At 42.5% G+C, this 27,527-nt stretch overlaps 1 protein-coding gene, 1 long non-coding RNA gene and 1 pseudogene across 3 annotated transcripts in view; all 3 read right to left on the bottom strand.

The window, feature by feature from the left end:
• The window catches only part of LOC147818505 (uncharacterized), a 12,311-nt gene extending 7,059 nt beyond the window's left edge, over window positions 1-5,252 (bottom strand). Inside the window, exons 1-2 of the long non-coding RNA XR_015437911.1 lie at window positions 5,175-5,252; window positions 2,448-2,649 (exon numbers count right to left, since the gene is read on the bottom strand). This is a non-coding gene — a long non-coding RNA (uncharacterized LOC147818505). The remainder of the gene's footprint in view (window positions 1-2,447; window positions 2,650-5,174) is intronic.
• A 2,854-nt stretch (window positions 5,253-8,106) lies between these two features.
• Window positions 8,107-9,594, bottom strand: LOC147818504 (uncharacterized; annotated as a pseudogene).
• Window positions 9,595-12,728: 3,134 nt separating this feature from the next.
• Window positions 12,729-26,439, bottom strand: ift43 (intraflagellar transport 43 homolog (Chlamydomonas)). Of its 2 annotated transcripts, none has more exons than XM_087176908.1 (9): window positions 26,310-26,439; window positions 24,996-25,097; window positions 22,317-22,387; window positions 19,790-19,825; window positions 18,898-18,944; window positions 14,287-14,359; window positions 13,483-13,558; window positions 13,283-13,345; window positions 12,729-13,087 (listed from the first exon to the last, which is right to left on the bottom strand). In XM_087176908.1, the coding sequence occupies exons 1-9, from the start codon at window positions 26,352-26,354 to the stop codon at window positions 13,016-13,018; spliced, it is 585 nt and encodes a 194-aa protein (XP_087033034.1). In that variant the 5' UTR covers window positions 26,355-26,439; the 3' UTR covers window positions 12,729-13,015. The 2 variants fall into 2 exon arrangements, with proteins under 2 accessions (XP_087033034.1, XP_023272964.1); XM_023417196.2 differs by having other exon boundaries at window positions 12,729-13,025; window positions 26,310-26,438.
• Window positions 26,440-27,527: the final 1,088 nt, after the last annotated feature.

Genomic DNA, 27,527 nt, shown 5'->3' with positions numbered 1-27,527 from the left:
CACACACACACACACACACACACACACACACACACACACACACACATAACTGAGCCCCACTCTCCCCTCCTTGCCCGCTGTGGGTGGTTGGTTCTGGTGATGATGAACGGGGACGCGGCTCAGCACCAGATCCCTGCTGTCAAGGCTCGCTGCAGGATGAGACAGAGAGAGGAAGTGTCACTCTCGGCGGGCCTGCTGGGCCAACCTGGACTCTGCTGAGTCCTGCTGCTCGAGTCTTCACAACAAATCAAACACCATAACACCCACCCCTCCCCAAACATGGCCACACACATAGCTAGGCCTCCTCTAACGTCTGGAAGAATGTGTCAGAAAACCTAACCAGACTTTTCAGCATACTGCATCTGAATATCCGCCTCTACCTGCTTTCCAAATGTTTGGTCATGACTGGACTGATATTTAGCAACAACCAAGAAGAGAAACTAGTTCCTGGGCTGAGGTTATAAGGGGGCTCCCCGCAGCCTCTCCTCTGTCCTCCGCCCCCCCCGCCCCCCTGGCCACAGCTCTCTCCACAGGCTTGTTTCCCCTCGCAATGAGAGGTGACAGTGAACAGTGGAACTCGTCAGTGTGAATAACACGCAGTCACGCTTGGTGAGACCCTCTGGTGGAGCGCGACACACACACATACACACACACACATACACACACACACAGCACACACACTCGCACAGAAGGACGCACACACTGAGGCTCAAGGGCCCAGTGGTAGGGGCGCTGTCAACCTCAGTGCACTGCCTTCCATTACAGCTTAACCGGGAACAAATTGAGCAATCTGATGGGTTAAATTTGACATGTTTGCCCGTCTGACCTTTGTTTGTCGTACAGTACAGTCGCCATCGTTTCACGTGGTGAAAAGAGTGAGTTACCGTACATATATGAGTTCTCAATGAACGCAATCAGCATAACTCTCGGATGATAACAAAGGTCAGAGTGACATTTTTCAAGTTTACAAACTCAGCTGAGCTCATATTACTGTACCATCAGGTCTGTGGTAATCACATGTCCCTCACTGATGTGCCGTTCTTTGAGTCTTGCAGTGTCCTTCAACGGCACCTTATAAGAGCAGTCCATAACACAACCAGTGGTCAGGCTTAATTTATGCACTTTCTCTGTCCACTGCCCCATCAGCATATAGTATCACATAACTGCTAATGGGCTAATGGAGGAAGGAGGGAGGGAGCAGGAGCAGGGGGGAAGATGGCGATAGTTAGGGAAATGGGGCTCAGGTTCATCCAAACATTTAATAACTTATCCAATCTGGAGCGTTCACCTCTTACTGGGCTAATTATATCATTTAACTGGCCTGGACGAGAGGGACAGCGTGGACGCACTGTCTTACAGTGTCATCATATAATTATGACTTATGCCAGCGTGGCCTAGCAAGCTGGATGAAGTCAGCTTGCCATAAATTTTAATGATCACTTAGACAATACGAACATTCCCGGGGCTTCCGTGGAATTAGCAGGGAAATATGGACGCCATCGCACAGAGAAGCTGAAGTGTGAAAAACAGAGTGCGCATGCGTGCGTGCGTGCGACATATTTGGGAAAGGTGAGTTTAGACTGGGCACACACGGCCGCTTGATTGTGTGGGATCAGGTTCTGTGGTCACTGGGCTGCTGGGAGGCCAACGTCAAGCCTGTCAGAGGGCTAAACACCCGAGTATAGTCTGTTTCAATGGAAAAACAGCAGCTGACACTCAACGCTCGCGGGCCAACTGTTGACCTCATTCTACGAATAAAACGTGGACGGAGCAAAAGAAAGCCTGGTGTGACGAACATGGAAAGCTTTATTCCTCAGTGCAGCAGAAGTTTCTAATAACTTTCAAAAGTTGAAAAATAAAAGAGAAGAGGCCATAATGGTGAGAAAATAGATGGGGCATAATGAAAAGGGTTGAGTGTCTTTTTAAATAGCTGTAAAATGGCTAATTAGCCCTCTATGATTAATCATAGTGGTGGCATGCATTGGGAGGTTTGAGTCTCCTGGCGTTTAATAGTTTTCTGGTAAAATAATTTTACATTTCTGGTGTAATTAAGAAGTATTCAATGACCTTTGTGACCTCTGCGTGTGGTATGTGGAAATATTTTTACAAGTCAGCTTTTTATGTCCATAAATATGACACTTATTATATGATAATGTTTATAATAATATCAGTGTAAACCTATACTGCAGGATAGGGAATATTGATTTCAAGATGCAGGTGGCCTACCCCGATATTCTGCTCTTATGAAAAAAGGAGAGGGGAGAGCAGCCCAAAGAGAAGATGATCTCCCTTGCACTTAATATTAATGTCTGTTTTGGTGCTATCCTGTTTCAGGAGGACCCAGGTCCTGCGGTGGAGCGATTGAATGACAGAGATTACCTGTATGGAAAGCCCCGCGAGACAGCTGGTTGATAATGCATGACACAAAAATGTTTTTGTTTACTCACAGATGTAGCTTTGAGCCTGGTTTCGGTTTCTTGTTTTTTCTTCAGAAATCTGATTCACTGGACTGAAGTGGATTTAGGCGAGAGTCACGGGTCAGGAGGTCTGAACTGAGAGTCGACTGTGGCGTCTGGCTCCATAGGCACCCGTACCTTCTAGACCGGGGGGTCATCCACATCATATTCATCCCATTCAGCCTGTGTTGTCCTAGAGGGGATATAACATGAAAACATAATCTCACACCACAATTTCATTCCTTCAGCAGCATTAGATTAGATTGAAACTTCCCTGCACACTTTCCTGGGGCTGTCAAATGAGCTGTCAGTCATGTGTCAGAGCCGGCCCCTGCTCATCTGCTCTAATACATCACACAGCCTTTTATATGGATCAGTATGAGTGGGACTCTCTACACAAAAGCCAGCAGCTCCTCCGCTGGGACGCAGGGTGATTGATAACATTTCCCCAGCTCTTCACACTCATGCCCATTTGTATAGTTGGTTGGAGAAGGGCCTCTGGTGTCCACTGACATCTACAGTGCCCGTCATCGGCTTGCGGAGAACATGACATCAGCCTCGGAAACACAGATACATGCCAGGAATGGGCAGCTTTCCATTCATAAAGTACAACGTGACAGCCATTGACAGATCACTTGTACCACATACATGATATTTGTATTTCCTGAAGAATAAAGGCGATACGGGAAACTAGCTCAGGTGACGTCAGCTATTAAATCAACTGTTTAACCCTCATATTATCACAGCTGATAGATGTTTATTGCTCATTAATATGTCCGTACAGTTTTAATGCTTCAGAAATCCACAGCCGCTGACTCCACTTTGAGTGTTGAGATCACTGAGGGGAATCCTGAGCCTGTTTTGTGTACAGTCATATTGGCATATTGGCCGAGCTAATGGCCACTTGGCACATAGACAGCTATCCATCCCAATCTCAGCTTCACTAATCCAATTGAGGCAACCTGCTTGGCATGAGAGAGACTCATCTGTCTTTACTGTTCATTAATAGGGCTCCTCCTGCAGCTCAGAGCCCATTCACATTCCTTTGGATCAGCCCGAAAGTAAACCCTATCGCCGAAACACTGGATCCGTGCTGGAGATTCAGCAGAGAGGGGATAAGGGGGGGTGGATATATAATCACTTCTGAGATACATAATCACTGCTGTGTGGGGTAAAGTATCAGAAAATATGAAACCTCCCTTAGGGATGGACTACATATTTTCTGAGACAGTATAAAAACACTTTCTTATGCAGGTATGTGATTCAGCTCAATATCATGACGACCATGCTACAGTTTCTGTTTTTTCAAACCTGTCTCACCCGTGTCCTGAGTAAAGAGCCTTCATGAGATTTTTTTTTTCTTTCCGTGGCAGGGCTTTATGTCTAGCGGTGGAATGATAATAATGTTTCTAATCTGGTTACATTGCACACAGAATTGTCTTCCATGTTAATGATGGACCGGCCCCCTCCCTGCTCCACAGAGATGCTTACTTTCAATTTGTGTACTGTCATCTCCCCGCCACGCGGCTGAAATTGATGCACCCTCTTCCTTTTAATTAAATCAAAAAACAGTCGGAGGTCCAGGCAGGTGGGGGACCTGCTCCCATATACAGCCGTCACAAAGACCTGGCTGACTCCAGGACGAATCAGGGTTGCTCTTCTTCTCCTTTCTGTGTGTAACTGTGTGTTGTATGTGGAGCCAAGTTGCTGTATCTATGAAACAGCACAACTCAAGTCAATTAAACTGATTTAACAAATCTTTTCTTTAAATCTTTTAAATCTTAATCAATTGGTTTTGTTGAGAAAAACTATTTTCTTTCAGATTTCACTACAACTTTCTCATAATATTGATTTCAGACAAAAAGCCAGTGGACATTTTCCCTGGTAAATAAATAAATAACAATCCCAGGAATCTTTCTCAGGTAGGTTTGCCCTCGGGCAGAGCTGGAGCCAAAGTCTAAGAAATGAGAGCGTAAAATTCCCACACATTAGAAGGCGGATAATTGGATTTCCTGTGTCCTGTACGGTGGGCGGTGTGGTTCCTGCAGCTGTGACATTATCAAGGTAACATAACCTGAAGGCTGTGGTGTAGCAGCACAGGCCCCGCAAGGCCTGTCCTCCAGTTCCACATCACTGCCTGCTTGGCTATTCATCCTGTGGACCCTGCAAATGAAATTATGGGAGGAAGAGCAAAGGACATTCTTTGGGAATTAATCCCATTTGTGCCTAAACCCACTTCAGATTTTTATAGTGAGGCCCTCTTTAGATGTAAGGCGCATTTACAATTAGACAAGGCCTTAGGAGGATTGAAAGAAATACTGTGAGTGTTGGTTTGTTTGGTGGGTAATTTGTAAACACAGGCAGGAAACTGAAATACTGACACTTAAAAAACTGAAAGTTATTAGTTTTTGAGACATTTCTGCATCAAATGCCGGGTGCTTTGACTTAAGTATCTCAACGCTCCATTAATTTTATTATTACAGCATAGACAACAACAAGAAGAAATGTAAATATATTAATTATGAGATAAATGAAAACTGCAAATATCTTCTATACTGCAACTGATAATCTGAAATAATGATTTGATGATGATAAATGATTACAGCGGCATAATTTACATACAGGGATTTTTTCAAAAATCATTATCATTATATTTCTAGAATCAGAGGATATTTTATATTACCATTGAAAAGATAAAGAAAGCATTATTACACTTACAGTAATCTCTGCAGTCAAATCCCACGCAGCACTGACCCAAGGAGCCCTGTGCACGTTCAGTCCAGCAGTATGTTTTCTGTAATGAGGGAAAAACATAAAATGATTACACATACTTTATAAATTAATACTATAATATGTTTTTAAGGGTATTGTACAGTTATCACTATAATTATTTCAAATAGGCTACTGGCTAAAAATCATAAATCTAAAACTACAACGCAAAACTAAATTAACATCAGTATAAACTCACTACTGAGAACCAGAGGCTATAACTATCCATAAGTTTATAAAGGGGAATATGTAAGAATATTATAGCAATTTTTGGTTGAGAGCCCACATTTTAGAATAAGTATGTTACTAAAGAGTGAATGAGAATGATGAAGTGTTTAGGGTAGAAAATTAAAGAATAAAATTGTACCATCAACTGTTGACCAAAAGCTTGATTTGTTTTGTTTTACAAGACTGACATTGACTTTCTTCAATCTCACATGTCACCACATTTATTCTTTCCAATAAATGAAACCCAACTTTTGAAAAAAAAAACCAATTAAAAATTAAAAATAAATAAAATGCTAATGCTAATATTTCTAACAGTTTAGCATAAAACAGGGGCTGTCTACAAGCTCGTGGAGTAACTGTCTTTAAATATTGACCATGAAGTCGGCACATCTCAGGTCATCCTTTCCAAATACACTTAAATAAGTTAGAAAAAAAAACACTTATTATCTTTAAAAGCAGTGTCTCCGTCTTACCTCTGACACGGTTGCTCTAATTATACTGAATGCTTGTTGTAATAGTCTGCTTTGCAACTCTGTTTCAACCACACGACCAGAGGAAGCACCTGACATCAATTAGCCCCGTCTGTTTACTCTCGCGATGCAATGCAGATAAACACTGCCCCCTAGTGACGACACGTGAACACAACTGTTCAAACTGAAATATATAACAGACACGACAACGACAAGCCTCTTGTACACTTTTTTTTTTTTTAAAGTCCTGATTTATTTAAGCCTTACAGAGCTGTGTAACTTCAGTAGCATGGGGCCATAATAGATAACTACTTTTTAACAGATTGTTTAGCTTAAAATGAGAACTTGTAGTTTTGTCTCACACCATGTTATACAGATGAAACACACGTAATTATATGCTTGTTCAATTTTACATTTAAAATAACTTTGTAAATGTTTATATATTTCAAAATCAATATTATTCCAAGGCTTTGCTACAGATCCTTAGAAATTTATACAATTTGAATTCTTGACAGTAAAATGTATTACATTAGATAAGATTTAATTTTGTAAAATTACAAAATGCAGGTTCTGTGTTCATATAAAATAACATATGGTTGTCTCATAAACCTGGAGACAGACTAAACAGCTGAGGACACACACACACACACACACACACACACACACACACACACACACACACACACACACACACACACACCGTGACAGCCTCCTCAGACAGCCTCAGAGCCCTGGCAGGTCCCTGCCATTATCCCGTCCTCTACTCTAAACACGCAGTTTTAATTTCAAAGCTCTGATTAGCTGATGATTGCATGACAGCCGCCGACCAGGTTCCCTTTTCGCCCAGCTCCCAGACTGCAACTCAATCATGCCCAATTAGTGGGTCCCCAAACACTCTCTCTTATTAGAGGACTCATAATCGACTCATTGTGTCCTGATTTGGCAAATAAATCACTCTGGAGGCTGCTGACTCCCCCTCCTTCCCCCCTTTTCTCTCTCCCCCACTTCTCTCACTCTGTCTTTGACTGCCCACTCCCCTTCTTTTCCTTGTCCAGGGGTTCAGTGACAACGTTTTCAGGCGTGCTTTTCATTGGAGCTGACAGTTTGAGCAACGCTGGACTCCTTTTTTTTTTTTATTCCCCCTGAAGAATGAAGAATAATTTAGCAGCTAAGGCAAGGCAGGCAGCATGCGGGTGTCCTTGTCCTACAAGGTTAAGAATCCATTCCATCTGAGCAAGAAAGGAGTGAATTAAAATAAATGATGGCCAGATATTTATTGCGAGTTTGTAGATGAAGCCAAGTCACTCTAGTGGACCAGGGGGGCCCGGGCTGCCAGTGGCTCAGTGTAGCCGAGTGACCTCCCTGTCTCTCCTTGCCTAACTGGGGAATAACACTCAATGTCACTTTACTCCTATCCTGTATTTGATATATTTATTTATATCCCTATATATATTTATATCTATAAATGCATGTGTTGGGGACATTAGGGCAAATGAGATAGCAGGACATTTATGATATCATCTGGTTGGGGGATGCTAAAAATAATTGTAATTTGATTGAAAGAGGGGAATTCTTGAGAAAACTGAGCTTTGGAGACACGCACAAGGAGATCCTGAATGAGACAGGACAAGAAACACGAAGACACAAATGTCCTTCACTCTGGAAACACAAAACTCAAGGCCAGCCTGCCATACACTAAATGTATCAGCTTAGGTAAACGTAAGTCCGACTAACTGATGTTGAAGATCAAGTTGCATTTTGAATTTTAAGGAAAAATCTGTTGTTGATGAGGTGAAAAGCTCTGACAAGCAGAAACGGCCTTCCAAAATGAATTAGACTTATTAAAAAGTAACCAGAGCCCAGTGCAGAATTCTTTCCCAGAATTCCTAACTACATGCACTTCCTCAGGACAGGGATCCAACACGAGAGCTTTACAGACTCAGCGGGGTGGACCAGCTTGAGCCCGGGGGCTTGCGGAGCACTGGGAGGCCTGTGATGTTGCACGCATGCAGGAAGCCAGTGGACTGTGATGTAGTGGACTGATGGAGTCAGTACCACAGAGCAGCTTTAGCAACATCCCACTGTGTCGGTGAGCTCCCTCCCCAGGCTCAAACTGTTTCTCCTGCAGCAGCAGATCCTGTGAGGTAACCTCAGGATGCTGCTCCAAACCAAACCAAGCTTTTTCACCTACGTCTCCCCCTCCTCCATTCTACCAAAGGCTGTGTGTGTGTGTGTGTGAGCGTGTGTGTGTGTTGAGTGGTCATTAGTCTCTGTTTACAGTGCAGAGAGCCTGGCCAGCTGGCATGTGACGTGTGATGTGCCTCGCTGTGGTCTACCACTGTGAGACCCCCGTGGCAGAGTCGTGGAGGCCCAGCAACCCCCTTCCCCAGGCGGGCCGCAGAGACCGCGGCGAGCCCTCGGCAGATGGAGCCTCTAGCGTTTCTCGTTTCTCTTCCACAAGGAAAGAAGAGGTGGAGCGAGCGCTGGAGGTGGGACTGGCCCCGGCCCCCATCACAGATGCCAGGAGAAGGCTGAGACTCTGGCAAGGCCCTGCTGGGAGGGTGCTGGGCCGGAACAGGTGCAATCTCAGCCCCTCGATCCCCTCTGTCAGCACCTCAGTGGTGGAGCCCGTGCTCTCTTCCTGTCCTCGCTCCTTCTCATTCACACACTTGAGAGGTGTTGTGGGGCTACGTCCAGCCCCTCCCTCCACCAAGCAACAAATCGAGGCACCAAAAGCTATGACCAGACACAGTTCTCTTGCTGCCTTGTGACTTCCTTTCATAAGAAACAAAACTAAAAAGTACCAAGTTCAAAGCACAGTAGCAGAAGTGTGTTTGTGACCCTCAGAGGGCAAATCATGGAGTTGTGTTGACTCAGGCGTTTTCCTCTGCTGGCCATGATAAGCTCCTCGGCTGACCTCGCCACTGCCAGAGGGCCAACACAACCACTCTCCCATCAGCCCTTGCTTTATCGCCAGCAGCTACAAGACAAAGAGGTTCTGCTGTATACCTGGCTGCAGCCGGAATCCCGCATGATGGAAAGAGTTTATGACAGAGGGGGGGTGGGTGGTGAGGCCCAACAGGCCACCTTGACCTGTCCCTGCTCAGAGGACCTTGGTGAACCTTTTCCCATTGCCCCCAGTCCCCCACAGCGACCTGGACACTCCAACCGCCACTGAGTTATTATCATAATTTCCCGGAGAGGCATTGCAGGGCCTCGATGACTAGAGAGGCATCCGTGTTTTACAGAATGTTTTGTGTTTTATTGCCTTTAAGTCACTCATAGGCCAGCGGAGAGGGCTCACAATGATAAGAAAACCAGTCATGTGAAAAATGAAGGACCTCGCGTACAGGACTGAGGTGAAGAAGGGAAATAATAAAATACATGACAAATGTGGAGCCCGACTGTATTTCATGTTCAAACCCGTCTCGCCTTCCAACCCTCGGCCGCACTAAAAACATATGAGGGGAAAGGAGGGAAATAATAATAATGAATTCAGTTAATCTCACAGTTACCAAAAGAACAGAAGCTTTTTTTTTTCCCCGTCTCATGGTTTATACTTGAAAAAAACAATCCCAGCCCTCTCACTCCCCCTCCCGGTTCCTTTGACAACATGACGGCCGTAAGATGCCCAGGGGCATTCCAAGCTGCCACCGTCCCCGCCATTTCATGTCCAAGCCCACCTGGGGTAAACAAAAAAGGACTTGGAGCGATAGAATATTAACTAAAGAAGAGAGGGGAAAATAGCACTGACAAAACTGAAAATACTTTTCAACCCGTCAAACTTTAGGTCTTAAAAAATATCACTTTCATTGTCTCTTTTGTGGAGTAATTCCCCCTCCTCTCCCACAATCCCCTGCGGGCTTTTAAAGGTGCAGTATATGAAAAATAAAACATCTGTTTAATCTAGCCATTTCAAAGGCAAATCCCCTTTTGATCAAAAAATGATATTGATCTGACTGCCTTAGTTGTGTGGTGAGGATTTCTCCTTTAAACTTGAAATATCATGAAGTCTTTGTGGTAAATCAATACTGTGGCTGCTTTTTGAGGCTTGTTTCAAAGGGCACAAGATCCATTTGAATATGGTTGCATTTGCATTTATTATTCCTACCATCAGAATTCAAATTGACCTTGCATATATTTATGTTACAAATTAATGTGTAAAACATAATCTCGCCCTAGCATAAAAAGCTGGGTGTTTTAATGCTCTTGCCTTTTTAAACTGATAATCATCCTCTTGTGGCTGGTTCACGGCATCTGACTGATGCAGTGCTGGTCAGGTCAGCGACAGGGAACCTGTGACAGGCACGCGGCCCCTGGTGGAATGAACTGGTCCTAATATTCCTTGAGCTTTAGCATGTCTGTCCTCACCCCTCACTCTGTGTCTGAGGGGCCCTGACGTCGGGCCCCAGCTATCTCCACATCTCCCCATTTTCTTTAATTACACCTCAGCATATTGCTTTTGGGCCATATGGAAGGCAGATATTGAGACCAGATAAGATGTATAAACTTCTGTCAACACCACAGCATATTAGCTAGAGCTGGAAGCATATTATCTCTATTCTACCCTTCCAATTAGCGCCCAATATCAAAATACATTAAGACAAGCCTGTCAACAAGGGGCAGGAAAACATTACATGAATGGGTCCTTCGTCCGTTTTTTATTAAAATTGTATTACTTCCTTGCATTTGTTTTCTTTGCCACAAAATGAAAAGTCATTTCCACCAAGGTACCCAATAAAAACACAGATAAATTACCCATTTAAACCCAGTGGCCTGAGAACTCCCTGTGCTCAGCTGGTCCATACTGGCCTCAAGGTTTTACAGTGGGTCTAACAAAATGCTGCTTTAAAAATAAACAGTGTAAATTCACACGAGAAAACTTCTTCTCCTACATAAACTCTGAGATTTTGTGTGCCATGTTGTCACATATGTCCCATCAAATCAAAGGATTTTAAACATTGTGTCGTTACAGCAACATTTTGAATGAAATATTGGACTACAGAAGCATGTATTGGAGCAATGTGGATTTTTATAGCAGTAATGGCTCCATTATTTTAATAGAAAAATGTCAAGGAAAAACAGATGACACCCTAAACCCATGTGTGGCCTGTATCGTCTTATCTGTTATATACAGTATCAATGTGGCTTCAGACTCACTAACCTCCCAGTGACACAATGTTCATCTGAAAGCTACCGTCATAACCACAAAGCTCTCCAAGAACACAACTGTCTTCCTCACTAGAAATAATGTATATATTGTATCACTGTTGACGTGACTGAATTCAATGCACCCAGAAAGTGAGAGGTCATTCACAGCCTCACTGCAGCATCAGGATATACTGTACACGCCGAGAGACAGCGCGAGAATAAAGGAGGAGCAGCAGGATGAGGGAGTGGGAAGAGGTCACTTTGAGAAGCTGGATGCAAGCACATGCCAAACAGCATCTCTGGATCTCTCTCTCTTTCTATAATCCCCTCTCTGATCCACCGATGCTCGGGCCAATCATTTGAGGCCGGCCACAACCCGTGATCACTGGGCCCTAATCTGAGTCCCCGGCCCGTCCGCAGTCCACCTCAGACAGCACCGGCCGGCTGCCAGCAGAGGAGTGGCAGGCTTAGCCTTCTCCAGAGAGACAGCTAGAGGTTGTCTCTACATGGATGGGCACTTCGCAGCTCGGCAGGGGCGGGAGGAAGGGGCAACATAGCAGCTGCTCAGGGCATATGGGCAGAATTCATTAAGTCTGGCTAAATAAGCCAATTGTGGAGGTGGTAAAAAACTGTGCGTTTGTATGTCTGATAGAGAAACAGAAACAGAGATCACTCATTGAATTTGAACACTGAGCTCAAATATTCTGCCACACAAATATTCTGAGCACAAATATCCTGTGTGATAGCTTTGTCCTGAGGTATTACACTTGATGAAGTTGATTCAAGGCTCACCAAATGAAAAAATCTGGATCTATTTGTGATGGGCAGTGATTGAGCTGTTAGATGCATAGATCGTGTGTCCTTGAGGACTTTGCTGTGCATCTCCAAATGCCATGAGACCGCTCGCTGCCTCAGAAATAAACCTAATCACAATCTGTAAATGTTACAGCTGTTTCTCTAATAGACCTGGTCTGACTTTGGAGGCCTGCTTTTATATTCACACACATGAACCAAAGACAAAACTGAATGCTGATACATGCGACCAGCACATGTTGAAGGCATGGTATACAATGTAATTCATAAATTATATCAGATTTTGTGCCAATGTGTGAGATACAATGTCCTGTGACCTGTGCTGTCTGTACTTTATTCAGTTATCCCATTGTTGTGAGGATTTCTGTTCTTTCACTTTAAAGAACACATACCTGACACCAGCAGCTGTCTTCTGCCAGACGTGCATCCATTCCTCTTTATCCAGCAAAAGGTATAATGTATGCTAATCCCCCAGGTGTCAATAGGAACACTGTTCAATGCATTTGAGATAATAGTGAAGAAGGGGTTGCTCCTATCGAAGAGCTGGAAGATAAAGTCAATGGCACAGTCAATAACAATAAGGTTGTAGGCTTTAATGAGGAATGTTAATTTGAACACAATCAACTGGATTTCAGCTTAGCTGATTATCAACCTTGGACTTGTATGAGGGTGTTGATAATGCTGGCAGTTACAGGGAGGGCATTTGTATTTGTGACAGCTATTTTTTAGGGGGGCTTTTCAAACAAAATCATTTTGCCTTTTGGCTGTTTTAGAAACTAACAAAAAAAAGGGTGAAAGTCAAAAACCTCAACAATATACAGGGTCAGACAACACTGCACCGTCCACTTCTCAGTAAACTTTATTTAGAAAATAGAAGACATGTTGAATATACACTTTATAGAATATAAATCCTGGATAACAAACAGTAATTAAAGTTAATATAACCAAAGTCACCGGCCCTTCTGTGTAATGGCCATTCACCCAGTTCCCACTGGAGCCATTTAAAGCCTCAGTCCAAACCTCCTCCTCATGTTACAGGCAATGCAGCCTGCTCCTCACTCTCTCCTTGATCCCATTCCATCAGCAGCTCTGAGGACACCTCTGTAAACAGATGATCCCAGTCCCAGCTCACATCATCCTGCAGAGCAAGAGACAAAAGAGAGGGAGAAAAGAAGAATTAAAGAGGCAGAGGGTGACATCCTAAGAAAGAGAGCATGGGGAGCAGAGGGAGCAAAGAGAGGAGAATGGGGGAAGGAGAGCAGAGGGTGTTAATGTACACATCATAAATCTTGATTACCTGAGAGACAGAGTGGCAACCTCCCCTGGTGCTCTAGAAACAGCTGGACAGGCCTTTGCTGGGAGCTCACAAGCTATATTTACTAAAAACTCACTCACCTCCTTCACCTCCTGCTCTGGTGCTAAAACCTTGGTGAGGAGCTTCAAGTCAATCTCTCCGTCCTAAAGAAGGAGTACAGTAAAATTCACTTAGCTTGCACAAACAGGAGTGATGTTGTTTGCAAAATTAAATGGACCACCTTGACGAGAAGAGACATTCGAATATCAAACACATACAAAAATAAATGTTCTTGACTTACTAAGGTCTGAAAGGCAGAGTAATACTTCAGATCATTGTCCAGATCTCTGTAGGTCATTACCCGGTTCACCTGGATACTAACAGGGTGACAGAAAGTCAGAGCAGGCCTCTGATACAGGAACAGACTCATATTTTAATCAAGAAAACACACCATAGAAAAATAGCCATCCTGACTGCAGTGCGTTCACACTACCAGCAAACCACGACTGAGAAGTGGCTTTGACGAAGTTTGGAGATGGTGCACAATGAGGCTCCAAGACTTCAAGCAAAGACCACAGAGAGCAGGAGATGGTTGCCAAGTGGTAAACGCTTCAAATTGAAACCCAGCTGCTTATCTGTGGGTTGGAATTAAGTGGGGGGGGGGCCCTCAAAGTGGCCGGGGCCTAGCAGTGCATGCCAGTCCTACTTACTGCACATTACACGCTACATTGCCCCCGCAATGAGTTCAATGTGGATATTATCTCGCACAGAGAGCAAGCCCCAGCCTAATAACCTCCACCGCTGTCATAGCCTTGCTACATATTCGACACATGTCGGCGTGTCTCTCACTGCCCTGTAAATCAAAGGGCCCAGTTAGTAAGGACCCTGGTAACAGAGTTGCATAAATCACACCCAACTGTTATTTCTCCATTTCAGCCGATAAAGCAAGACACTCTGCAATGGCACAAGTGGAGGACAGGTAACCATCAAAGTCACCAGAGCAGGCCACGGATGTAGTGTCCTGTGCACGGACAGAGGTTAACTGTCATACATGGGTCACATGAGTGATAAGGATAAACTTCTAAGAGTTTAAGGCGTACACTACCTTGGTGGAACTGCAATTTGCATTGTGAGATCTTCTTCCTGTACTTCTTCAAGATCTGGAATCACTGGAATATCTAAAAACCAAAAATAGAGACCACATTTTAAAGATCTGTTTACGTTTTAAACTGTGTCAAACTGTGAAAAATGTAATCAGTAGCCAGAGTCATTTATTAAAAAAATGCAGTAAGTCCCCTGTGTATGGCTTCAAGAAGCGTGCATTTTTGTATGAGTATGTTTATGTGAGACCATGTCTGTGTGGCACTTTCTCCCCTCCCTCTCTCTACCTACATTCTCATAAGAGCTGCCCTGTCACAATAGCCATGCGGCCATGAATATTCAGGAGGCGAGGCGGCAGCTCCTCCTGCTGTGAGAGGGCCGCTGGCCAGGGGCTCCCCAGAAAGCACCCCCTGCTACCTTAGCATTTGGGCCCTGTCAGCGCCGCCCACCCCCAGGACCTGCAGTGGCCGGTAGGCCGACCTCCATGTCCACTCTGCCACTCTGACTGGGGCGGCATCCAGCCATGTGCAAGAGTATTTGCTTGCGGGCCCATCTGTGTGGGGTCGGAAGTCACAGTGCGGCCTGGCAGGGGCTGCAGTGCCAGGAGCCGCCAGCCCGCTGCTCAAACAGTGGGAACCCACTTTAATTGGCAAAACGCAACAGGACAGAGGATGGCTCCACTCCCAAGAAGGACAGGGCAAACTTTCACAGCATTTTTCAGATGGACATTTGTTGGAGCAGGGAAATAAGAGCGGTATAATAAGGGATTAGAAGAATTGGTTGGAAATAAGATTAATGGTTAATAATGAATTAAGAGACTCATTAAAATGTGTTCAAAGACTTTGTGCTTACATTTATTATCAAAAAGGTAGTGTATAACTAAAGGAAATTTAGGGATCAAAAACCATTAAATGTTTTGCCAAAAATTCTGTCTATGTTTTATCATGTCTCTCAACGTCAGTAAAACTAAAGAGATGAGTGTGGACTACAGGAGGCAGCAGGGGCGTGGACCCTTCCCTATCCACATTGGTGATGCAGAGATTGAAAGGGTCAGCGGCTTCAAGTTCCTCAGTGGACCTCCCTGGTCTCTACACACTGACACTATGATCAAGAAAGTTCACCAGCAGCTCTATTTCCTGAGTAGACTGAGGAAGTTCTCCTCATGAACTTCTACAGGTGCACCATGGAGAGTCTTCTGACGGGCTGCATCACGGTCTGATATAGGAACTACAACAGACCCCCGGCCATTCAAAGATATCTTCCACCAGTGGTGCCTACAAGCGGCACACAGCATCATCGAGGACCAGAGCCACCCAGCACACAGACTGTTCTCACCAGGCCATCAGGCTTCTCAACTCATACATCGAAACATTCCACATTGCATACTTGCTTAGCTGGTTGTCTGCACTGTCTACTGTTTACTACACTTCTGAACCAGGACTGCTACATATGTAATGTGCAATTCTGTTGCATACACACTTAAGTTTCACTTTTATACATAAATCCTCATTTTCATTTATGTATATATTGTTATATTTTATCTGTGTCTAATCCCATCTTTATTTTTTTATCTTGTATTCTATTTGATGACTTGTGTTTCTTATTGCTGAGCTGACCTGTTGTCTTGCCAAACACATTTTACTGTACCGTTAACCTACATATAACTAATAAAACTGAAACTGGAACTGAACTGAACAATATGCATTTTTTTGTAGTTAAAAACAGTTGCCAAAAACTTTACAGACTTCACAGGTGTCCTTATAGAAATTGTGTTAACTTTGGACAAGATACACGATATTTTCTGGGGAGGCAGCAGATTGCGCATCCTTATTAGCTGTACAGCTGATAGTTGACACAGTGACATAGACAGAGAGAAAGGGAGAGGAAGCACATAGGGAGGAACAGACAGATAGTGAGAGAAAAAGAGAGCTGAACTGCATGGAGAGGGTTGTCAGTAATCTCTAACCACAGTACTGCACCCTGAGGGGAAAGTCAATAGAGGAGCTAAATAGAGGTGAAGAGATGGAAGTCTGCATCTGATGTGAGGAAATATCTTGGCATCTATGTCACCATTCCTTCAAAATAACTCCTGAAAATAAAGTAGAGTTGAAGAAAAATATCGATCATTGATGGAACTCTAAATTTCTGTACTCCATGAAAGTTATGGAGTGCACCAATGAAGAGAAATGATTTTGTTTCTGAACATATTTCTCAGATGGAGGAAGAATTCTGAAGACAACTTGGTCAAAGCCGAACCCATCAACTTTCCACAGATAACAAAACCTCACCCTCCGTTGATAACTTATTTCTTTCTCTTTTTTAATTAAACCAAATTAAAAATGCCACGCTCGTTTAGCTGCTGACAAGATTCATCTGTGTTTCTGATATCCAAATAAATGCAGGCGCGGGTATTTCATATTCATGAGGCCCCGGTGACACTTTGTCCTCTCATTTACAAAGCACAGCGTTCAGCAGAATCCGTCCCCCCTGGACCCCCAATCAAATTTAATGGTCTTAGTGCAATGACATCAAAAAGCCTTGCTGTCCAACTCTTTGCAAACAGCTTCCTGGGTTGTCTATCTGTTCACACACCCTTTTTCATTTCAGCCACTAATACACTATTAACACACTCCATAAGGGTTCAATGTGAAGCAGAGAGGCATATGTTGTCTATATGCAAAGTCTATTATTTAGTGAAAAAAACAACAACATTTTTAGATGAGCTTCAAATTCAACCTATTACTGGAGGTCAAGCAGGGCATCAAAGCAGCTGCAAACAAGCCAGTGTTTTCTTCTGACGCTAAGGGCAACTCCATCAGGAGGAGATGTCTCTCTTCAGCACGGCACACATCACCTACTCTGACTTCCTTCCCTCGGTTGGACATGTATCAATGTGGCTTTTGTTTGGCAGCGAGCAGGCCGTGCATATCCTTATTACACGGCCGCGTCCGGCTCCCTCGCTGAAGCATGTAAATATCAAAAGGGGATAATTTGCTGTGAATGTAGAGACATACTCCCAGCAGGCACACACCGGTCAGCAACTTTGGAGAACAGGACGTCTCTCCACATCACTATGCATGGGTCCAGTCAAATGATTACCTAGGCACAGAATCCATTTGAAATTACTTATGGGACAATATTCAACAAATCATCGACTGAGAGTAAGACACTGACACATGAAACACACGAGTGTGTTTGCGATACCGGTGCTACTTTTAAGTGACCAGTAGGAGGCTGTGGGGGCAGCTGATCGGGAGATGGGAGGAGGGGACTGAGTTAGCCTCCTCTCTCTCTTTCTCCCTCTGTGCTTGTAGCCAGTGGACATAAGGGATAAGGGTAGAGGACATAATCAAGATCGCAGGGGCTATCTCACTAACCCTCAGCACTATAATTTCCAATGCCCCTGCCTCCGGCTCTGTATTAAGAGGTCTCCCTCCACAGAGTAATAATCTTTCCGGCGGCATTAACTGCAAGAGAACCAAACCTCTGGACTCTTCATATTTTCAGCACACTGGCCATTTTAGCCAGTGTACTGACAATATAACATTATGTGTGTGTATACATATATGTAATAGAAACAGTGGATCACACCGTGCAGTTTATGCCTACAATCCATTGTTATTTATCATTTTCAGTTCTGTAATACATTTGTAATAATTTCCCCACTTTCAACAAGATGCAACAGCAAGTAAGACTTTAAAATGTATATACAATACAGTATGTAGCAAAATATTGTGAAATATACACTTGAGCATGGGTGATTAAAAAAAAAATCTGACTTCATGGGATGAAAATACATTTAAAAAAATTAAATATTAATTATTAGTAATATTATTATCAATTATTCTGATATTCGTGTTTTGAGTTGCATAAATTATTTTTCTTTGCCTGGCTATTCTGAATTGCATGTATTGCAATATTCAGAATTTTTTTAAATGATGGACAACAGAGTAGCATTAAACAAGGTCTACCAAAAAGGTTTATAATCTAAAATGGTATTTGTTTATAAATCGCAGGTGTGATGTAGTCCTTCAGTATTGTAAACTGAGCATTTCATGCTGTTAACCTATCTTTCCTAAGGCAGTTTTACCTATTTCCAAGCTGCTTTGCACTGCAAAATAGGACAATTATCCCTGGCACGGCTTTGCTGAACCCCCCAGTCCTGACATTGTTTGTGGAGTGCAGAGTTGGGCCCTCAGGTGACTCAGTCAAAGCAGCAATGTAACCACTAGATCTGTATTCAACAGCACCTGCCTGACACTCTGTGTGTGCACGTGTGTGACTAACTGTGTTGCTCTGGGTGGTGAGGGAAACACTTAAATCCTGTCACAATATTCTCCATCAACTATGAATCTAACCTTACTTAATGAGCATATGCACTTGTCATTTTCATCAAAGGGGCTACGCTTATACAATGTCACACGCTCAGTGGTCAAAGGCAGAGTTCTAACACATGAATCCATGCTGGATCCAAAGAGAAATATGCATAAGAATGATCTGACTGCCTGCTTATCTGCTCTACTTCCAGAGGATGAATGTGCCATGGAGGCACTGGAGGGCTCCTCTTTACCTGTGAGGAGAGACACAGAGTGGGGTATTGCAAGGGTGCTCTTACCTCCTTCATCATCTGATCCCTTAGGAGTTTGTGGTCGAAGGCGGCGGCTGTAGAAACAGGAAGTGTGAGAGTATGAATTATTTAATGCTTACAAAAATCAAGCCCAATGGTGAGGTCATCACAGGGAGTGAGAGACTTGGCTCCTGGGCTACTTTGCTTTGATAATGGGTCTGTTTTTTTTGTCTTGTCTTTCTCTCATGGTAGACAGGATGCTTGCTCAGTATGCTACAGTCTGACTGGACTACAGAACAGTGCCCTCTGCCAAAAGGCACTGATGGTGCTATGAGACTCTGTTATGCTGTCTGGGTGACCAGCCTAAATGCCCTGGACAAGATCACCTCTAGGAATTAAAAAAAAAAAAAAACAAGCCCAGCTGGAGCAGCAGTCTGAATAAGTCTTACTAAGACAAGACAGTTTTGACAGAAGCAAAACATAAGGGATTTTTCTGCAGGGTAACATCTTTAGTTTCACACAAAGCCTCTGCCTGACAACAGCCATTGAGGTACCGGGCTCCAACTGCGATGATGAGTAAAACATGCACGACTGCGTCCTCTACCTGCCTCTCCTCATGGTGATGTCTTTTCTAGTCACAGAATGATGTGAGGGGGGGTGGGGAAAAAAACTAGAATAACAGGAAAACTTGGCTCCTTACAGCAATAAAAGTGATGACAACTCAGTCACGCTGTTTTTTAATCATGTTAAGTGAGTGTTCTTGGAAGGCAGGGATTAGCTGCAACGAAGGACAATCTGAAAGCACAGAGCCATTTCCACTTTATTACAAAGAAAACAAAATAAAAACTGACCTATTTTTTATCCATACACACAAAAATGTAACTGTTATTGAATTCAATCAGTACACTAAAATATGGATGAGGTGTCTGAGTTAACTTACTCCTCCAAGTCCTCAGCTGCAGGTCTCCTTGAAGATCTGTATATCAGCAGAAAGAGCAAGTATTAAAGTGTTACAAATTAAATTAAACATACTTTTCCTTCCATCAATATTACAGGAAGAACAAAGCCTCTTCATAGATACATCTTCCTCATCTGTATTTAATGAGAGTAATTCTGCTATATAAGACACAGTGTGGTCTACAATGGTTGTGTCTTCTCTCCCCTCTGTTTTCTCAGCCCCATCTCCTGCTGGATCGGACAGCTATTTTCACTTCTCTCTCTTCCCTCTATTTACACAGCTCAGCTTGAGCAGAGGATGCCAGGCACCAAAATAGTGTATTTTAACACTTCTCCACCTCAACACGGTATTCTTAGCACACACTCTGTTTTAAGAGCAATCCAACTTGACATCAAAGAAAAACAAATGTTGCCACATTATTATTTTTTAAGATTCAACCATAAGCATTTAACCATATCAATCATCATATAAGAAATGACTCAATGCAGAGTAAGTCTTATGTTTGTGGTGTAGCCTAAAATGTGTGTTTTTTTTCATGATGCTAAATGCTCTTGGTAGATCTCCTAGTTGAGTAGTGCCCCCTCCTGGTTTTAAAGGTAATACATTCAGTACTATTACAGTATATTTATATAAATACAAACACAAATATTAAGCAGTTCTTATTACAATAAATCAGCCCCATTGTTAAGATTCAGTGTTCGGTGGCACCTAACACAGCGACATAGATGGAAAATAAATTAAAGCTTGTATGTCATAGGTATCAACTGCACAATAGTTCATCTTTTTTCACCAAAACAGGGATCGATCTTCTGCTGCGCTTCCTGAGGTTACTTCCTTTTTTTTGATCCCATGTAAGAGGTTTTTGTTTTTCCTTATAAGAACTGAGCATCTAAGGATAGAGGATTTTGTATGTTGTACAGATTGTAAAATTTGTGATTTTGGGCTTCATAAACAAAATTGTCTTGACTTGACCATCAGAGCAGATGGCATTTCAATCTGAGTTGGATCATCATCACCTAAAACAAATGAATGCTTGTGCATAAACCTTTTCCATTATGTAAAGGCAGACATCAGAGTACATCATACATATATTTTTTAAAATCACTTCTCACCTTTCATTGATTTAAATACATAAAACTAGCATTTAAATTACATAATGTAATGTATTGATTAAGTGAATTGGAAGATGTGAAACCTTCTTAATTCACCTTTTTGTAGCCAGACAAAAAATAAAATGATGAAAAACACATTTACCTAAAAAATTCTCAGCCAATAATCTTTACTCCTGCTTTGTCTATCTTATACTGTACATGCTGTCTGAGCCCAGCCCAACAGCCTTGAAGGTACTAGAGTCCAACCAGGCAGGGCAAAGAGGAGCTAAGGGAGCCTACCTGCCTGCCCTTGGACTGTGTCCTGTCTGGGGGGCGGGGGTGGCGACACTTAAGACACATTACAGGCCCCTTGATTAAGACTCATGTAAGGCAAAGCGATAGACATGGTAAAACTGTCTGGAAAAAGTTGTTAGGGATAAAATATATTGTGACAACCTGGTTTCAAAGGTTCATCAATAAACTGACAGATCATTTAGTGTCAATTAGAAGTGATAGATCGACAAATCCCGGGATTTCTGCGCTGGGATTAGTGGGAGGAGGACGGCGGTGATTGAGCATGAGGGGTGACATTGAAGGGAAAAGTCCTTGCCGGTTCCAGGGGGGACCATTACTTACTTTGTTTCAGAGAGGATCAATGCACGTGCAAACCCCTTTTACACCTCCTGTATTTCAATCGCTTTGAGACTGGGTATCAAGCTGGGTTACGTAAAAGCAGAGAAGCGACACGCTGACCTTCTGTGAGAAAGGAAAGATCTATTGAGTTTGCTGTTTTCCCTGCTTGCACTAACGGTGCAGTAAACTACGCAAATAAGCACAATTGACTGAGCCTGTTCACTTCAATGCGTCTCCCGTACTCTCACCTCCACTGAGACTGAAGAAAAGAAGCACAGTGGCAAGTGGAAGAGAAAACAAGAGAGGTAGTTCTACAGTATAATAAAAACTCTCATGTTCAGTTAGTCATGTGCAGTATTTACATTTAGATTTGTTAGTTGTAGTTGAAAGCTTTTGGCAAGCAGCTTCCATCTGTTCCAAATATTTCATGAATTCTCCATGTTGTGCTCCCCATGTAAAGAGCAGACTGCAGTGGTAAGGGGTGATTAAGTGGCTTGAACCCCTGTGATGAAGTGGCTAGCTGACTAACAGTGCCCTCCTGTGGCTGATGCATTAACCATGTCAATTACCGCCTTGCTCACAGATGAAGACGAATGGAGAGTTGCTTGCTCAGACAGGCTCCCTCTAACCTTGTTGATTCACCGCCTGAGTGCCAAATATGCACTGATAAATAAGCTCATTCAACAGCATGAGAGTTCATTAATAACACATAACCCAGGACCACAGCTCGAGGTCCATGCTTTCAGTTCAGCCACAGCAGATGGGGAAAAGGTGAAGATACGTACTTGGCAGATCCAGACCCAGAGCTTTCTTCTGCCCAGCCTCCTTGCCGCCGGGCCGGTTTAGGGGGAGGGGGCTGGAAGAAGAGAGAACTTTAATAGCAAATAGTTTAGCTGGATGTTTACTCACTCAGTCACAAAGAAGATAAATAAGTCACATTTGTAAGCATATTAACTATTATTAGACCTTAATCTGAAAGATAAAGCACAAAATTATCTTTGTATAAAATTTTGCATTGGGTCACAACAATATTTATTTGACATAGTGATGAATAGACTATATTTTGCACTTTATGAAGGTACAAAATGCTTAAACAAGAGACATGTAAGAGAAAAGTCTTCATTAGTTTTTTAAGTTCGGAAATTTGCCAGTAGAGGGCTCTCTTGTCTACAACAGAAAATAAAGACCTTGACAGGAAAAGCAGACCACAAAGCTTAGCATTAAAGTAAAAGGCAAAAAAGTTTAATTGTCCTGCTAATGATTTTGTCTAAAGCAAAGTTCTCTTTTAATTTTGAACTCTACCAAAGCTACCAAAAAGCTCCTGTACAATAAACAATATGCCTGGTATGTGGAGCACAGAGTCATCTCTATGCACTCCATTGTTTTGTTTATTATAGTTTTCAATACTGTCCATTTCCAGCACCAAAACATATGGAGCAGAGTGTGGGAACTGCTGGGGCCTGTAGGTCTGACCCTAAAAATAGATTTCACAGAAAAAAATGACCCTCTCCCTCTCATTCTTTGATTCTGAAAATAGTAAGCTCAGTATGCATCTCAATCCTGAGACCGGGACCCTGAGACCAGCACTTGAATGAATGAATTCCTCAGAGCGCACGAGGGTGGGCACTACACAAATGAATTAGAAGAAAGAAAAAAGAAAAAAGAAAAAATGCACAACATTTCTCATTACTAAATAGGGTCTGTAGAGAACAAAGTGCTCGTGAAGAATTTCTTTCCTTTATGATGAAAGAAGGAATAATCTTTCATGGCTGGTTCCTTCACCAAAGCCATTTATAAATCTGAATGTCATCATTAAGCAGGGCAGAGGGAGGGGGAGCCCACTCTGCTCCACTGTATAGTGCCATTAATCGAGAGAGCTGAGGCTGAACAAGCTCCCTCCAATTTGTGTAATTAGTAACTGTCTCTTTATTAACACCAAGAAAGGATTATAATAATGACAATGAGGCTTTTTAAGCAACATTGCAAAAATTCCTTCTAGTTTCTAGTTGCTAATGTTTGGTATTTCTGACAATGACCAATTTTCATGAGAGACAAGATAATAAGGTCAAGTGTCTTTAAGTGTAATAAATTCATATGACAGTTATTTCACTCAACAAAAATGGAGAGGATGATAAGTGTCCTGAGAAACAAAACAAATCTGTGCTTCCAATTCTGCATGACCAAATATGAACCTCACAGTTGTAGTAAAATAGTTATGGCTGTCAAGGCAATTAGCTTAGCCCTCGTGGTTTCTAATTTAGGATTCTCTGATGGTCTCCAGGGCAAGGGACTTGTGGTGGCCAAACCCTATGAGCCCATAAAAGCAATTCAGTCTTTGTTTAAAAGGATGTCAGGAATGTGACCAATCAGTTGGGTATTTTAGGCAGAAGAGGCCAGGGTTGATAAACGAAGACTGCAAATAAACCCACCCAGTCGCACGACACTCTGGAAAAATGTATTGCATGTGCACAGCAGGTCAGAGAGGGCGCGAGAATACTGGTTCATACATTAGGGAAGTTGGCCTAATTTGGGAAGATTAGCCTAAAGCAAGAGCATTGCTGAAATATTTTGCTTTGGGAATGCTGGCTGGTTTACAGTTTGGCAATCCAGGAGATGTGACTGATTCCATAAATACCAATAATAGTGAAGTGAAATTATTTGTTATTATTTTTTTCAACTGTCACTTTCTGACCTGACTTCTCTAACATATACCTGTCCTTTATTGAGTCTATCCTCAGCATCTTTACATCCAACATGTTTCAAGAGGCAGGATCACTACAGAAATTATATGACAACATTTCATGTAAAATTAACCTGTATAAAAAATAGAATTTATGAAAATTGATGGTAGAGTCATCAGGATGTTTATGATGTAATCTGCTTGTTTTTAAATTGGACAATTTACAAGGGTAAAATTACAGTATTGTGTGACTCTAAAGCGAAAAGGGTTTTCAGGCTTGTATGAAGTAACACTTGAAAACACTTCATGCAAGCACATAAGATCCAATACACACAGGACAATAACTGAAGAGCAGCTACTCTGAATGTTCTGTGTATACTTTAAAACCTGCTGAAGTAGGAAAATGGCAACGCAGATGTCTCTGCATAAATAAGCACTCCATTAAAACTTTATACCATGTGTGTCAAGTTGGTGTCACTGGGTGTGCAGTTATGTGAGAGGTAGTGTTAGAAGGTCTAGATAGCAAACTCAACCAGCTGAACTGAAGCACACGATTATGGTTACTTGTGTTAATGAATCCAAAACTATGGTAAATGGTATAAAGTTGATGTCTGGAGCATTCGCAACAGAAGCCATGCAAAGATATACATTTTTTCATGCTACCTACCTCATCTTCATCCTTTGATTTATGTATGAGACAAAACCAAAATGCTTATTGGTGATGTTTATTGTGAGGTGAAATTATAACATGCAACTAACTGTCTATTGTGACATGATTACATACTTCTCCCATTGAAGCAGAGGTGGAGGACTTCCTTACGTAACGAGAATCCTCAAACGAAGATTGATCAGCTGCAAGGCGAGCCCTCCGTCCAGACTTCGCAACCTGGGAAATGTGCAGAATTTTAACGTGGAAAATACATTTAGATTTTAGAAAGCCAGAAGTTGGCATTTGCGATTGCTACAGAGACTTTGTGGTTTCGCATTGCTTTAAATGTGCCATCTAATGAGCCAACCAAATGTTGTCTAAATGTACTTACACACAAAATACAGTAGGTCAGGTTAGTCCACATGCACAAACCAACCACATTTGGTGCTTAGTAGGCTTTTTCTTAGTAGTTTTATACAATTTTCACCTCTGTGAAGTCACACTGTGCAGATGTGGCAATAATATTTTCTTTTTTGCATCTGTCAGGAACATCCTTCAACAAATGAGCATCATCATCTTCAAACTCACTGACCTTCAATTATCTCTGTGAAAGTGGAGCCTACGTGCCTATTGATGGTGATGTGGGATCAGTAGGACAATACATTTTATGTTGGTCAAGGGGAGAGGAGGAGTAGTGAAGTTGATCTTAGTACTTTCAGGTCAATAGTACCAATGGCTTAAAAAACAACTAATAAAGAGATCGAAATTGAGTATTAATCCTTTAAAGACCCAGTGGACATGCTTATTTTGACCTCTGCCTTAATAATGCCAAATGAAATTGGAGATGGACTTGTTAAATGTAGTTGAATTGCTGAGAGTCCATTCTGATTGCAGAGGTGTTCTCTAATAACCTTATTTCTATGACTACAGTATTAAGCGATGTGTGTGCTGTGTTGTTAGAAAAAAAATGGGAAATTACAAATAGCATTGCAATACTTGGGTGTAATTCAAATATTTTAAAGTGATGACCAGCAGGGAGCATACAGGGATATAAATGTTTATCCAAGCATTTTAACTAGCTGCAGTAAATTTTTCGATATAGTAACAGCATATCAGCATAACACTGAGCGGTGCATGTCGGGAAGTTTCGGCTAGCAGGGCTAACCGTTTAGTTAACGTTAGCTGGATACTCATAGACACAGCTCCCTGCCACTGTTGCTCAAAGCTAGCACATGATGACGTGCCTTTGCTGGCAACAGGCCGCTAAAATAGCTAACACACTCCCTGACCGGCTAATACTGAGGTTTACATTAGCTTGATAGCTAAGTGATTAGCACTAGCCTCGCTTCACCGTTACAGTGTGGTCTCAGCTCCTCTTACTGCGCATAAAATCAACGTTAACACTTCCCTATCGCCTTATTGTCTCTGCGTTTCAAACGAGTCACTCACATTTTTTACTGCTCCAGCATCTCCGAGGTGAAAGTTATCCTCCATTTCTCTCCTCCTTTCGGGCTAGGTCTGACCAGCGTCTTCCTGGATATCAACAAGCGTCACATAGCAACGCTCTCCATGGTAACACTAATCAGGAGGAAAGTGTGCCTCAATCGCCGTGAAGTCTCGTAAGACAGTAAATAAACAAACAAACAAATACACAGAAAGTATTTATGAAAACCTGCCTATAGTTTTTCGTGTTGTTGCTGACTATGATGATATTGCAGCGGAGATTCATTTTTTCTGTTGCATCGCAGTACCATGCATAATATCATAAACCAAACACAGCAGAAAAAAAATGGGATACGGACAAAGCAATTTGAGGAAAAACCATTGGCATAATAACAGTTTAAGAACCAAGCTCATTCTTTGCAGGACAGCAGGGTATATGATGGATGGGATAGTCTAATAGAAATTTGATGTCATCTAAACAGCTACAGACAGAGTTTGCCTTTTACCAAACAAACAGCATCTTTCCCACAACTCCCACGTCTTTTTTGCTTCCTCATCTGAATGGAAAACATTTTTTGTTTTTCTTCATAACATCATCTCCATTATCTCATCTACTATGGTGGCCTGCCACATGTCAATGTCCACAGTCTGAGAAAGGAAGTAAAAGATGGGACATGATGTCTTCCCACCCCAATCCAAAAACCACCCCACCCCGCGATGACCGCTAGATGTCACTGTTTGTGCATGTTTCATGTAAACTGGGGAGGAACAGAACGGTAGCGGAACACAGCAACTGGTTGAGTTCCCCTGTGCACCTTCAAGATCCCTTTTGTTAACTTTGGCCCTGCATCTGCATTTCATTTTCTTCTAAAACTTTATTTTGGATGTTATCACCATTGTCAAAAGACTCATATATTGTAAGTCTACTCAGTGATCAGGCTAAGGGAGTTTAATGGATGGAAACCTGTGAGCACACAGCAAAACAACTTCAATCTGATTCATCAAAATACAAACGGTACTTATCCTCTCCGTCCGCAGAGAGGACAGAAAACACAAATGTTCCCGTGACAAATCAGTGCAATCAATGTGGTTTTCTTCTTTTTTCTTCCCTCTTGCGAAATCACACATTGCCCAATATTCCGCACGGTTTCTAAAGTCTGATTGAAAAACAGCTTTGACACTATAAAATTCAAAGTCTTAGCCTATTAAACGCATTTCAGAGTA

This window comes from Seriola lalandi, unplaced genomic scaffold (genome assembly GCF_002814215.2).
Source record: "Seriola lalandi dorsalis isolate HSWRI2012SDOR001 ecotype SW California unplaced genomic scaffold, Sedor1 jcf7180002054573, whole genome shotgun sequence".
Taxonomy (NCBI): domain Eukaryota; kingdom Metazoa; phylum Chordata; class Actinopteri; order Carangiformes; family Carangidae; genus Seriola; species Seriola lalandi.
The sequence above is the reverse complement of the archived record's forward strand: the minus strand, read 5'-3'. Positions and strand labels throughout refer to the sequence as shown.